Below are 13305 nucleotides of genomic sequence, written 5' to 3'. Positions count from 1 at the left end.
TGCCAAATGTCAAACTGTAAAACGCATTAAAACTGAAAACAAACAAACAAACAAAAAAAAAGCCAACAAAAAAACCCCAGGTACTGCATACCTGTATAGATGCAAAATCCCCAGAAGCACAAGCTCCAAGAATAGCAGCACCCACCAAAACAGACTCCACTTCTTTGGAGAGGACAACAGGCTTGCCTATACAAGAAAAAGCCATGCCTCTGTTAGAAAGAATATAGCAGAGCTGCACAGGCAGCACAATAAATAATTAAAGCAAAAAAGACAAAGCAAAAAAGACAAAAAGGACTTGAAAACCATGTTCACAACTCCATTCAGAGCTACAGTCTACTGTAGGTTAACATAAATCTCTGTGCTCTGTGGCTCCAGGCTGTAAGAAAAATGCAGAATTTAACTAAAAGAATTTCAGCAAAATATTAATGCAGAACATAAAGCATACAAAGAACAACCCCCCAGATCTTTGACACTGGTTATTTATCTCAAAGGGCTTGGTATAAACCTGTTACCCACACCCTCCAAACCCACGTCCCTATTAAAAGTTGATCTCGAGGGGAAAACAGGGTGGTATCCTTTCTGTTTCTTTTACGATGGACAAAAAAAAAAAAAAGATCCTTTGTGTTTGTTTTTAAATATATAGGCAAGAAAGCCAGTCTGGTTTGCTGGAAGACATGAAAATATGACTAGTAAACATTCACAAGCTATGTATGAAATAATAAGAGAAATCTTGACTTCCAAATTGTGCAATACTCGAAAACAAGATTAAAACACTGGTAAAACAAACACAAACAAACTCAATATATACTCTGAAGTAAAATTAAAAATTATTGTTTCATCACTCATGGGTACTATAATGAATATACTTTCACACCAAGTTTTCTAAGACCTGTATTACTAGTGTAAAAACAGCAGGAAAAGAGACTAATAAATAAAAAACAGCCTGCTTTCTTAATTCTCCTTAAAAATCTAAAACAATAGCGTAAGTTTAAACACTTTTCTAGCTGCACTTCAGATGCTTATCCTCACTAAGCCAAAAAAACCCTAATATTCCTACAGTATTTGGCATGTGTCTAAATTTCCATTACTGAGATAATTTCATTCAATGAATGATGATGCAAACACAGTGGTGGGAGGAGGGCTTCCTTCTGTGAATAGCCTCAATGATGTTATGCCTCAAAAAATGCTGCTCCTGAGAGCCAACTGTAAGACTAGAAGGAGCTGAAATTTGGAGGAAGATCTAAAGTAAGCCATGAACAACTCCTACACAGGAAAAGGCAAATACATACTGTTCAAAACGGGAAATAAAATTATTTTTTTATATATATATATATATCAGAAACAAGTATTGATAGAAAGCAAATGCACCTTGCACTCCAGCCATCCAGTTACATTATACTAACTTTGCACTGTTCCACCAGTGTAAAGCTGCTTACAATCAATTTTCAAAGACATAAAGGTGCCACAGTGGTCTCTGTGGCCATTTCTTCCCACAGTTAGCACAGGCAAAGCGACAGGGCAAGAAAGCGGATACAGTGAGACCTTGGTATTTGATTGCTGAGATGACTACTAGCAATGAACTGGTGCAATTACAGCATCCCTGAAATTTCTCTGACCAAACAAATCGACCTTAAAAACACTAGAGCAGGATCAGGCACCTGGGCATTCCTCCGGTTAGGATGGACCACAGCTCAGGACTTGGGTCAACTTGGAACAGATGCAGGCAATCTAAAACTCAAGCTTACAGCTACGTGGCTGTTCGCCAGCCATTGAAGCAGTAAGCAATTTTCAGTGTGCCCTAAAATTTACTGCACATTTCCCGCATCATCAGAATGAATACAGAATTCTTACCAGGCAAACAAAAAGATCAAGATACTTTTTAAGTGGCCTGTGAAATTATCTATTGGATGTCTGCATGGCTGAGTCATGGGCATCTGCAGTTAACAATAATATATTCAGATTTTTTTCTTTTCAGGAAAGAATGGGGGATTGATCCTGGAATGTTAGTTATTTTATCTGATAGGCTCTAATGAGTTCAACATAACCACGAGCATTTCAGCTAGATGAACTCTGACATCCCTTGTCAGTCACTGATTTTACAAATGGGGGAGAACTCCAGACTGCAAAAAGGCCTTTTTGTACTGAATTGCACTTGGCCATTAGTTACAGTCAAAGAACTTCTGATTACATTTTAATCAGAATACCTTTTCACAGATCTTTTATTTTACACATCATGAGCCAGAATCCCAACTCTACACGTAGCTGAAATTCACCTAAAACATTTGAGTTATATAAGGAAAGACACAGACTTGACAACATCATTTTTCACAAACAGGAAGCATCACTTTGACTACAATGTATTTAGTGAATTTTAAGGTCAACAGGCATTATGCTTTTTGCTTCTCCGTTTCGGTTTTCATCTCAGGTAAGTACATAAAGCATATTTTCATCTTCCCTCCTGCATCAAGGTTATGAAGTGTGGTTTGATGTTAGGGCAAGTCAGATCTCCAGACGAAATGCCCCAAATCTGAGCATTAAACTTTATTCATGACAGCTCAACTGGTCTTAATTTGAAATATACCCAAAACACACATCATTCAAAGTTTCTCTGAAGTCCTTTACACTTAATTTTGTTATTTTTTCCACATTTTTTAAAGTATATTCAACTGATTCACAGGTGTGCTAAGATGTTCAACACACACAGGCTAAAGGGAGACCAAAAATACCACGCAAGCCTGAGACCTCCTCTTGTAATGAACCATGTACCCAGGACCGTCCACCCATCAGGAATTCTACACAACCAAATGGAACACCATGCAGGAAGCAAGGATAAAGAAATTGTCCCCTAAACCATGTTAATGATACAGACATGGAAGTAATTCAGAAAAAAGTTGTTCTCTCTGATGGATACAATGTCCAGCACAAGCAGGAAGTGTCAGGAGAAGTCCAAGAGAATTCAAATAGGGTGAAGCTAATAGAGGTTTTAGTAAAACACATCTTATGCAAACCATACTTACAAAATGTACCAGGCACATTATCCTTGTCTAATTAACTTCTTGCAACCTAACTGAATGCAATCATTTCTACAGAATGTTTTTAATAATTTTTAAAAATCTGATAGTGAGAAACATCTCTGACATGTAATTTATATATATTGGTTTTAAAAATTCCATGCAAAGTTTTTATATTTATACTATCACACGTTCTTAAAATAGCTGTAAGTCTAAGATCTGCAGATTGAAAATCATGCTGGAGGTTTCTCCAGAAGTCTGTTTTCTAACAATACGAAGTATGGAGCTTTGTTTGTACCTCATCTCTGCGTTATTCAAATGTCTTTATATTTCAGGAAATCCAGTCTTGCAGGAAGTAACATTTCATTACACACTTTTTGGCCAACCAGCAAAATACTGTTCTATATAAAGAGAGTATTTATTTTTCCAAAGACAAAGTATTTAGCCACCTAAAATAAAGTAGTTTACACTCTCTTCCCCACACTTCCTCTAACTTACCAGTAATGTCAGCGTGCATCTGCACAAAGAGAGGGTTCTTGCTCAGCCCACCGCACAGAAACAGCGTGTTGATATGATGCCCTGCAGCCTGCATAGTTTCCAAAATATGTCTTGTTCCTAACTTTAAAAAGGGGGAAAAAATCCAAACAAGAAACCCAGATGAGCACAGGAGAGCAGCCACAGGAACAGATCTTAAAGCACAATTTGCTAAAAAGAATGACACTACTACCTGTCCCCACCAGTAACCTGAGGGCTGGGAACAGACCTGCCAGGGGTACAGCCTCTGCTTCGCCTCCAGCCAGGAACAGGCGTTGAAATTGAGAATGAGAAAAATCAAACAGATGGCACAAGGAATTGGGAAGCTCACGGGCACAGCATAATGCAATAAACGTCCTGGGGCTGGCTGAAGAAGTGAAGGTGTCCCCGTATACAATAACACAGGGAAACGGGGCTTACAGGGAAGTACCAACAAGGGTGAAGACTGGGATTACGAGAAGACACGGAAACGGGCACAAGGAAAAACTGACGGCAGTGATGAGCAGGTGTTTGTGACCAAGCGTGGCAGAGTACGGTAAAACGTTTCCAGACCCAGAATTAAAATCTACATGGCAAAGACATCCCCACCAAAAACTTCTATTTACTTTGTGTAACAGCATCTGAAAATCGCTCTCAGAAAGAGATTTCAATTCTGAAGCCAAATAGCGAAACAGAACAAAGTAAAGGAGCAAATAAAAACCTGTATTTTCTGCCTGTTCAGCAAAAAGGAAAACCTGAAGAATTTTGTATTGGCTTAACTATTTCTCTTGGCCTTTGCCCTGTGCAAAATAAAATGTTCCGTTTCATGCCTGGATTAATCGAAACATCTAAAATGTAGGCATTTTTAAACTTTTCAGTTACAGTCTCCATTCTGAGAAACTCAAATTAGAACAGCTCAGTGTTCCGCTTCACAAATGACGAAAGCAAATGCTTTGCCATTTTAAAAAAATCTTTTCTCTTTTTGTTTGCTTTGCTTGCCTCCAACTACTCACTGAAGTCAACCTTCTCCCTCTTTCCTCTTGGAAGAACATTTTCCGTTTCTTTGACAAATTATTTGTCCAGAAATAATTCCCAGCTCTTTATAATACCTTGGAAGTTAATTTTGAAGCTCAAACTTGACAAAATGCCCAACTGAAGCCAAACTTTTCCCCGAATTGACTCTTTGTAGGTAGATTTCCCACAAAACACAATCTGGTCAAAGTTTTTGCAAACAGCCATTTAAGTTTTCTTTACGCTACGCTGCAAGTTCACTAAGAGGTCTGCAGCCTGCAATAAACCTCTCTTCAAGTAAAAGCTAGTGAAAATCGAAGCTAGCAGAGTTTCACCAGACTGGAGACCTTCACTATGAATGACTGGCACCATTCTGGATAGGCCTTCAAATATATTTTGGTTTTTCAGGCAAGCGGTTATGAGGAACTTTAGCAGCCGCAACACCAGCTGACTAAATCCATCGCTTCCCTATTGACACAAAGGGCTAATTTCCAAATCACACAGCCACAATTTTAATTATGGAAAAATAAACCGCTCTAAAAAGAGTCTGTCTCCTCAGAACGGGCTTGACGGCCACAATTGTATCTCTGATCATGTTCTCATCCGTCTAACTGTTGCATCGCGTTTTGCAATGAATAGTTAAAAGGATATTCTCTTTCGCTACTTCTGAAATTCAAATTTATTAACAACTTTTCTCACAACATTCACATGTCAAAGACCCTGAGAAAGTACATGCTGTGAAAATTATTTTGTGTTTACCTGCCTGGAAAATTGTATTCACATAGCAATTTAAATTAAAGCCAAACTTATTTCACTGGTGGGGGGGGAACTAATTTAATCCTGGATTGGAGAAAATGCAAATTGAGGGGCTTCAAATGCAAATTTTATATAAAAAGAAAAAACCGTCTCCTGCTGAAAAGAAAACTAGAGATTAACATTCTGTGGGCAGGCCCACACTTTTTACAAGAATTTTACTTAGGTTTAAAGTCTATCTTGCACCCATTGAAGACAGTGAATGGTGCAGGACTGGGGCTGTCCTGAACAAGAATTGCTTCCTTCAACAAAAGTGAAGCTAAAACTGGGAGTGACGGAGTATGGAAGGAAAATTAAATTTCCTATGAATCACATTAGCAGTTCATAAATATATCAAGTCAAAACCAAGCCTATTCTGTCTACTTTTTAGTTACTGTTTCAATAATGTTTTAAGAAAAATGAATTTCCATTAACTTACAATGAAAACTACGGCATGGCCTTTTTATATTAAATCTCACAATCAGTGCAATTAGCTGTCAAAAAGATATGCAGATGCTGAATTTTGTGTTCAACACAGTAGTTGCATGTTACAATAAAATTTGAGTTGTATCATATAATGAGATAATCGGTGACTTTCCCAGGATTTCCAGCAGAGAACGTTTCCACTTCGTTAGCACGATATAATAACGGAGCACCGGTTTGATACTGGAAAGTTTCTTTCAGGGGCAGTATCAGTCGCTGGCATTGTTTAAACTCTCCTAGACATTCTTATTTAAATGATGGGATTATACTGAAGCATCAGGTATAACCAAGCTACATTCATCTTCCAAGGGATCAAAACTCGTAACAATAAATTCCAGGCTGGAGTTAAATTCTCATTATTTGCTGAACAGTGAGGGTTAACACATAAGATGTACAATTCACAGCAAATTTACAGCAGCCGCCCATCGTCTATATCCCAGATGGCTGACCCAGCCTAGCAAAGTTGTTGTTTAACCACTAAAGGAGTTTGGAAGTTTTCCAACTGAACAGAGTTTTGTCAGGAAAACTCCCCAATTCATCAAACTGTTAATGTTTTGCAAAAACACCTCAAGTTCAACAAACTTCAAAAAAAATCATGAAAAGGATGTCAAAGAAATGTTGATTTCAGCCACCAAATGCCTGGGGATCGCACGCCCCACTGAAAATACCCTGCACCAGGGTTTCAAAACAACTTCGACCCAGGTTTTCATTTCAAAATAGAACTTCTTGTGAACTGCAAATCCTGGTTCCAGAGAAAATGAGGGCGGAAACAAAAGTATTCCAATAAAATTACCCATCTCTGCATGCTAGCAAACATAGGGGACATTTTCATAAAGATGGTCCCTCTGCCTGCTTTTACAGAAACACAGCCACGGGCTGGAAATGCTACGCACGCAGCAACTGCTTGCCTTGCGGCAGGGAAACCGAGGGAGGGATGAGACCTGGGCTGTTCCGCCTGTAGCGTTATGAACTGAATCACAGACCCACTCCAGCTCGCTGTGGTACAGAGTTCTGACTCATCTAACAGGCAAGCAGGGGAAATCCATGGATTTAGGAACAATCTGAAACTGAGGCATTTTAGGGGAGCACAAGATCCTTCAAACAATTGCCAAAGCTTTTTTTTTTTCCACTCTCTCAGCTTCCCTCTAGACAGCCCATGATGTTAACACTGCCCTGTATAGTATCAGCCTCCTTCCTCACATCTGCACTAGAGGCAAAAGCTCCATTTACAGAATTGCCATAAGGAGAAAATTTTTTAGGGGATCATTCTCTCCACAGTCTGTCGATCATCCTACAGTAGGGAGTAGTCACCAATGCAGGTAAACAATAGCTTGCTCCTTTAAGAAGTCTATTAAGTGAATTAATCTATTATTAGAAATCTGTGTAGCAGCAGGGAATGATCAGTCTGCCACAGAACATGAGACAATTCATTTATTCTTCTATGCACTTAAAATGGCTTACAGCAATGGCTTGAATCGTGGCCAAGTAGATAAGGGCAAGTTCATCCAGACCCCGAGACAATGTTAGTCCAACAACCTGTGCAAAGATCAAAAAGAAAACGTACAAATCCAGCCAAAGTAAAACTCTATTATTTTCTATGGTTTCTTGTTGTAACAAGTTTTAAGTGCTAATTCTAAGCCCTGCTTTTGTGAGTTGTACACATAATGTTATGTTAAACATGTTATTCCTGATCTGGGGAAGAACCACATAAATTGTTGTTGCCCTTGCAAAGAAATAAAGAACAAACAGCATATTGTATGGGATTAGAGATAGATTAACTCTGACAGTTTTATGTTATGACTCAGATATTGCTCGTGAAAGTATTTAATGTAATAATATGAAAATGCTATTACATAAAAATAACTTTTTAAAAGCATTTCTCCCCCTCCTCTCCAAGCACCCTAACAGTGAAACACAATTAATAATTAAAGACTATATCTTAACCTTCTTTACTCTGACATAAATCAATACTGCACTGTAGTTACTCCGGATTAATATCAGCATAGGCAAGACCTGAATGCAGCCATAATTGTGGCAGAAAAAAATCGGTGGCTATTACCAGCATTTGCATACAGCCATCATACCAAGGAAATTCTGATGCTGCTGCAGCATATAATTCTTTCATAAAATAATACAGCTATTATTAGGACCCAAAAATATAAAAGCCATCTATCTTTTTAAACTACAAATGAGGGAAACATTATAAAAAGTGTTGCAGTGCTTATGCCTACCCTTTCCTATCTCAACCTCAAATACAGCAGATTTTGGTGCTGGTGAATACCTTGAGATGCTCACTTCAAGGACAATATGCCATTTTGAAGTACATTTTTGCATTTGTCACCAGGTATTTTGATATCATCAAATTATACCCTTATGATATTCTTCTGTAATAGTTCTGCACAGTAACATCCTGGCTTGTGACCTAGCCGATCTACCATCATGAAGTTTAGTGAAGAGAAACATCCAAACATTTAAAGATGGGCTGAAAATCTCTCCAGCAGAGGTTCTCTGGTGAGCTTCCAAACACTGTTCTTTCTGGTCCCAGACCGCAATGCTCTGAAAATTTGTTTGTGTAGAACACAATTTTTCAAACCTTTAAGTTCTGAAAGTAGCAATTTTAAAACCACAAGCCAGAATCAGATCAGGTTTACCTCTGAACAAAGACGTATGCAGCACCACGGTTGCGTGTTTCCAATCACAAGAGCACCTATGCCCATTTTTAACAACAAGCAGAGGAGCTTTTCAGTTTCTGTTGAAATTCATTACCCAACAACTCTAATACACCACAGTTACTGAGCATTTATCTGTTTAAATCAAGCAATCTCTCCTCAGAATATTTCATTCGTTTCCCAGATAGGCATACCCAAATTTGTGCTGAAACTCACTGCAACAGATATGCCAAATGCGGCAGACAGGTGAGTTAACAGCAGCAAGTGCTGCTAGTCCGTGCTCTGAAACGTGACTCCTAGGAAAGATATGGGGGGACACACAACGCTCCTCATTTTTAGAAAACAAATGTGGTTGTAGTGATATCTCAACTACAATGGTCTCTGGTTTTCTGGTGAAACATTAGCACACTTCGAAACACAGCAAGAAACCCCAGTCCTATGGGATAGTTTAAATAGCTAAGGAGGAGTACGCTCAAAATTGAAAAAAGCTCCTTCCAAGCTTTTTTTTTTTTTCTTTTTACCCTGTATTGACCTTTTTGCAAAGACAGGCTGTTTCTTACCATGCCCTTTAGTGTCAGATCTGTTAAGGGAGATCTGTTACCATGGAAATCTGGCCAAACATGTAAATCAACAGTGAGGAAACCCACAGGCAAAGATTTCTTAATCAGATCCAGGTGACTGTTCAAGTATGTATATATACTGTGAGCACTAGAAGAAAAACAAGTTGGAAAAAGAGTGGGGGAGGTTATTCATCAAACATAAAACATTTGCACTACCATCAAATACAGAAAACCTATCAAAGAATGTCAAATCCCAAATTCAAAACGAAAGGAGAGAAAGGCAGAAACGACTGCTTGCCAAGCCCGTGGCATCGCGGGGTGCGGGCAGTGGGGATGTCTCTCCGCACGTCCGTTCAACAGCCCAGCTGAATTCCTCAGTTTCAGAGGACGAGGGGAGATAATGGCAGTGTGTGATCTTGAGTTTGTACCTTGACTCCTACGGGTCCCTAGACGAGCCAGAGCTGTGTGATATTTTGGGGGCTGATGATGCTCGCCTCTAACAGAAAGGTGCTGACACGGTGGAAGAGAAAGCTAGAGAACAGAAAGCTGAGAGAGAGGAATGAGGAGGATTCAAGGCAGAGATGAAAATCAAATTCCTCTACAAATGTTTAAAATTTTCTCTGATTAATCAATAGCACTGGACTTACAGCTTTCCTTTTTTAAACCATAATTATTTCAGTGTGTGTTCTGATTAAAATGCAGCACTAAGGGTGGAGGAGAGAAAGTAAGTGGCTGCTATTTTAGGGAGGAGCCGAACATGGGCCTAAATACGATTGTATCTAAGTTCAGATACTACACCCAACTCCACAATATCCAACAGACTATTTCCTGGACCAAGGGTACTCTTAGGACTGACAGTGAATTCTTCAGCGCTTTGGCTTGCAATGACTCTAGTGACATTCCATTTAAAAAATGTTGCAATTATGCTCAGAATATTTTTTTCAAACACTCATACTATCATAAACAGATTCATATACATTTTCAACTCCTCAGAAATCTCCAAGTGGGGCATTTAGTTCTAGACATGTGGGTCAATAATAGCATCTAACCCTAATTACAATTGATTAGTCATTGTCTCATCCACTGTAGACCCAAACAGTGATATTCATTTAGCCTCTACATGTATATTCAATCATGCACTAATGAGATCCCTAAGGGAATTTGGCATATGCTTTACTAGTTTGACTTCTGACCTGCTAGCAGCTGTATATTTATACTTTGCATTCAACCATTCGGCTACATGTTTTTTCAATTATACCTTACCATGTGTATGCTATCAGAGGATATCATTCAAAATGAAGTACACTTGGAAGACATTAAAATAACTAATTCACATCATTATTCACGTACTTTAAAATGTACTTTATGTGTCTTCCTGGACCTGAATTATGATAATTTTGAGGTCACAATAATTTTTTTCCCCCTTGTTGTACAAGTGGCCCTGTTTTCCACTACATCCCTAAAGACTGCACTATAAGCAGTACATGCTAAGGACAAAGTCGTTTTATTTCCAGTCTAAACCATGGCTTGACTGTTGGGAAGGAAAAGAAAGGAAAGCTTCACTCAACCACAGACCTACCAGACATCCCAGCTTCTATCTGATCTCCATCCTGCTTGATTACTCTCACAAGGATTAGAGCCATTCGTGCAGCTCTGACAGAACACAAGGACTGTACAAAAGAGGCTGAAGTTCAGCCAAACAGGCTTAAGACCCACATAATCTTGGAATTACATTTCCCCCCCTCCACCTTTTACTTTGGTTTTTCTACATGTAAATGTGGGTTCAAGGCACTACATTTGGACTGACTGGCAAAATCCTTCAAACACTTGCCAGTTCCAGTTTCTACCACATTTGTGTTATACATGGTATTACACCATCACCCCTCTGGAGCTTTTTCTATTAATTTCTATGAGAAGTTATCAGTAGCAGCTGGATCTGACTTGCAGAGTTGAGCACAAGCTATTGCCATTAAAAGAGAACTATGTTGAAAGTGGAGAATAAGAAAACAATGCAAGTTTGCCCAGGGTTATGTTCATATTTGGGACATAACTTCAGAACGCAACAAGAGGTTGGTATTTAATCTGTTCAGGAATCCTGGAAGATGCCAGCAGGTATCTTTCAGGGAAAAAAAAAATCTAAAAATTGTAGATTTCTAAATCTAATAAAAAGGGGTCTAAACCATCTTGAGGTATAGAGAATTGCCAAAATGATTATTATATCCTACTTGAAAGAGCCCAGAATTGTTGATAGATACCGTGTGTGTAACTTCAATGCTTTTTTTCAGAAGACGTCTCTTTAGATGGTGAAATGGCACTGAGAAGTGTAGGAAAGGAAATTCTGTCCTAAAACATAGCGCTCCACAAAGCGCCAAAGGGCATATCATCTTTGCTGTCAAACAGTTATAGAGACTTTCTTCCTCTAGAAGATTAGAAACTGTGATTCTAGGAAACAGAAATATTTAAAATTTAAGGCATAAATGATCATATTATTTCTTTTTTTTATTTCCTACCCTAGCCTACCTATATAGGATTTAACGTATCAGCGATGGCTAGACGTTAGACCTACACAACATATAGATTGAAGAGCAAAAGTGCTATATACACAGCAATTTCTGCAAATTGCATGAAAAAACCCAAGTTTTGTTGCTCACAGAGCATGCCAATTAGTTAGACCAAATGCTAAATTTACAGCTGTCCAGAAAATCCTCATGTAATTCAACCCTCTCCACTTCCAGTAAAAGAAGGGAAAAGAGAACATAGGAATAGTACTGGGAGGATTGCACAAGACTGGTCTTCAGCACAAGTGGTCAGTGGGAGCTGGTTTCTGGCAAGTCTAAGCCACTCGTGCTCTAACAAGTTACCATAAATTACTGAAACAGTGATAAATGTCGCTTGCAAACTCTTGCTCCTGGTATAGGCAAAGGAACAGAAGCCTCCACAGTGAAGCTTCTGAGATCAGCTGCTCAGCAGGCAGTTTGCCATTGCTGAACCTACTTATTACCAGTCTAGGAGCCTGGGAGAAAGGAAAGACAGGCTTAGGAAGGTAGAAGTGGGTGATAGGCAACAGCAAGTAAGAAGCACAGATTTGTGACCTCAGAATTTGTTTTTTAATGATCCAGACGTGCATGTGCTTTTTGTCGCTACAAAACCAGCCTAATGCTTCATAGTGTTGCACCTAGCACGGGAAGTAAAGGTAATATGCAACTGCACACCTAAGTATGGAATTCGCATTTTGTTTTCTTTCGATGACAGTTTGCAACGGCTGAACAGATATAAATTCCTATACTCACACAGAGAATATACAAAATATAATAAACCAGATTCTCTGAAATATTCTGCTGGGATTTCCAGACAAATAATTTATCATCATCACCAATAATCCCCCAAAACAAGACACTATGTTCTTATTAAGTATATGACATAATATAAGTAAACACATAATCCAAAGTTGGGGCCAACACTGTTCACTAAAAAAAATGCCTTGCACTTGTATAGCTACTGCTACTAGTCCCTATGATAAGGCTGAAGTTTGTGCTCCATGTGTAGAAAGAAATTAAGAAATAAGGAGAAAAAATCAGTTCAAATTGCAAAGTTCCTGATTTTTGTTTGTTCAAATTAAATTCTTTAATTTAACGAATATTTGAGGACCGGGAGAAAGGGGATAGAGGGAATTTATAAGGGACTTGTTTACTAAAATTATAGCTATCCAAACATTTAATTAGGAGAGTAATATCTAGAAAGCATTATAAAAATACCATTGAGCAAATTAACTTTATAGAATATGATCATCCTTTTTATAAAATATTATAACCCTTTTTATGACTGCTATCCTGCAGAATTTTACTAACTGCAGGAGACTTAAACCCAAAGTTGTGACAACATACACTCTGATAACATGGAGTTCTATCCCTGATATTCTGTATTTAGTGTCCTATTCACATCACAATCCAAACTTTTTGCACTATGAAATTAGTTGTGGTCAGTCAGTTCAGTATCAGAACTAGTATAGACAAGCAGGGTATACTCATTTTTCCAACACACACACAAAAAAAGGCTTATCCTTGTACTATAGACTAAACTAATTGTTTGTCTCATGCTTGTGCTTCATATGGGGGCACCGGAAAAATGGCCTGGAAGCCAACATTTTGGAAAAAAACCAGATCAATCCTTATTCCAAACATACACAGATGCATTTATTTCCTGATTTCCTTTTTGAAAGAACAACAAAGAGAATTCTAGGAAGCATGAATCTATTTCATATTGAAT

The 13305-nt window shown here is 38.4% G+C and overlaps 1 protein-coding gene across 1 annotated transcript in view; it reads right to left on the bottom strand.

Annotated features, from left to right (window-relative positions):
* The window catches only part of FGGY (FGGY carbohydrate kinase domain containing), a gene marked incomplete at both ends in the record, with an annotated part of 134381 nt that overhangs the window by 29244 nt on the left and 91832 nt on the right, over window positions 1-13305 (bottom strand). Inside the window, 4 exons of the mRNA XM_082002795.1 lie at window positions 92-186; window positions 3510-3630; window positions 7272-7346; window positions 9040-9187. Coding sequence (XP_081858921.1) covers window positions 92-186; window positions 3510-3630; window positions 7272-7346; window positions 9040-9187 — 439 coding nt within the window. The remainder of the gene's footprint in view (window positions 1-91; window positions 187-3509; window positions 3631-7271; window positions 7347-9039; window positions 9188-13305) is intronic.

The sequence above is a fragment of the Phaethon aethereus genome (assembly GCF_964289735.1).
Source record: "Phaethon aethereus genome assembly, chromosome: 8".
Lineage (NCBI taxonomy): Eukaryota > Metazoa > Chordata > Aves > Phaethontiformes > Phaethontidae > Phaethon > Phaethon aethereus.
Note: the sequence above shows the minus strand (reverse complement) of the source record. Positions and strands in the feature narration are given on the sequence as shown.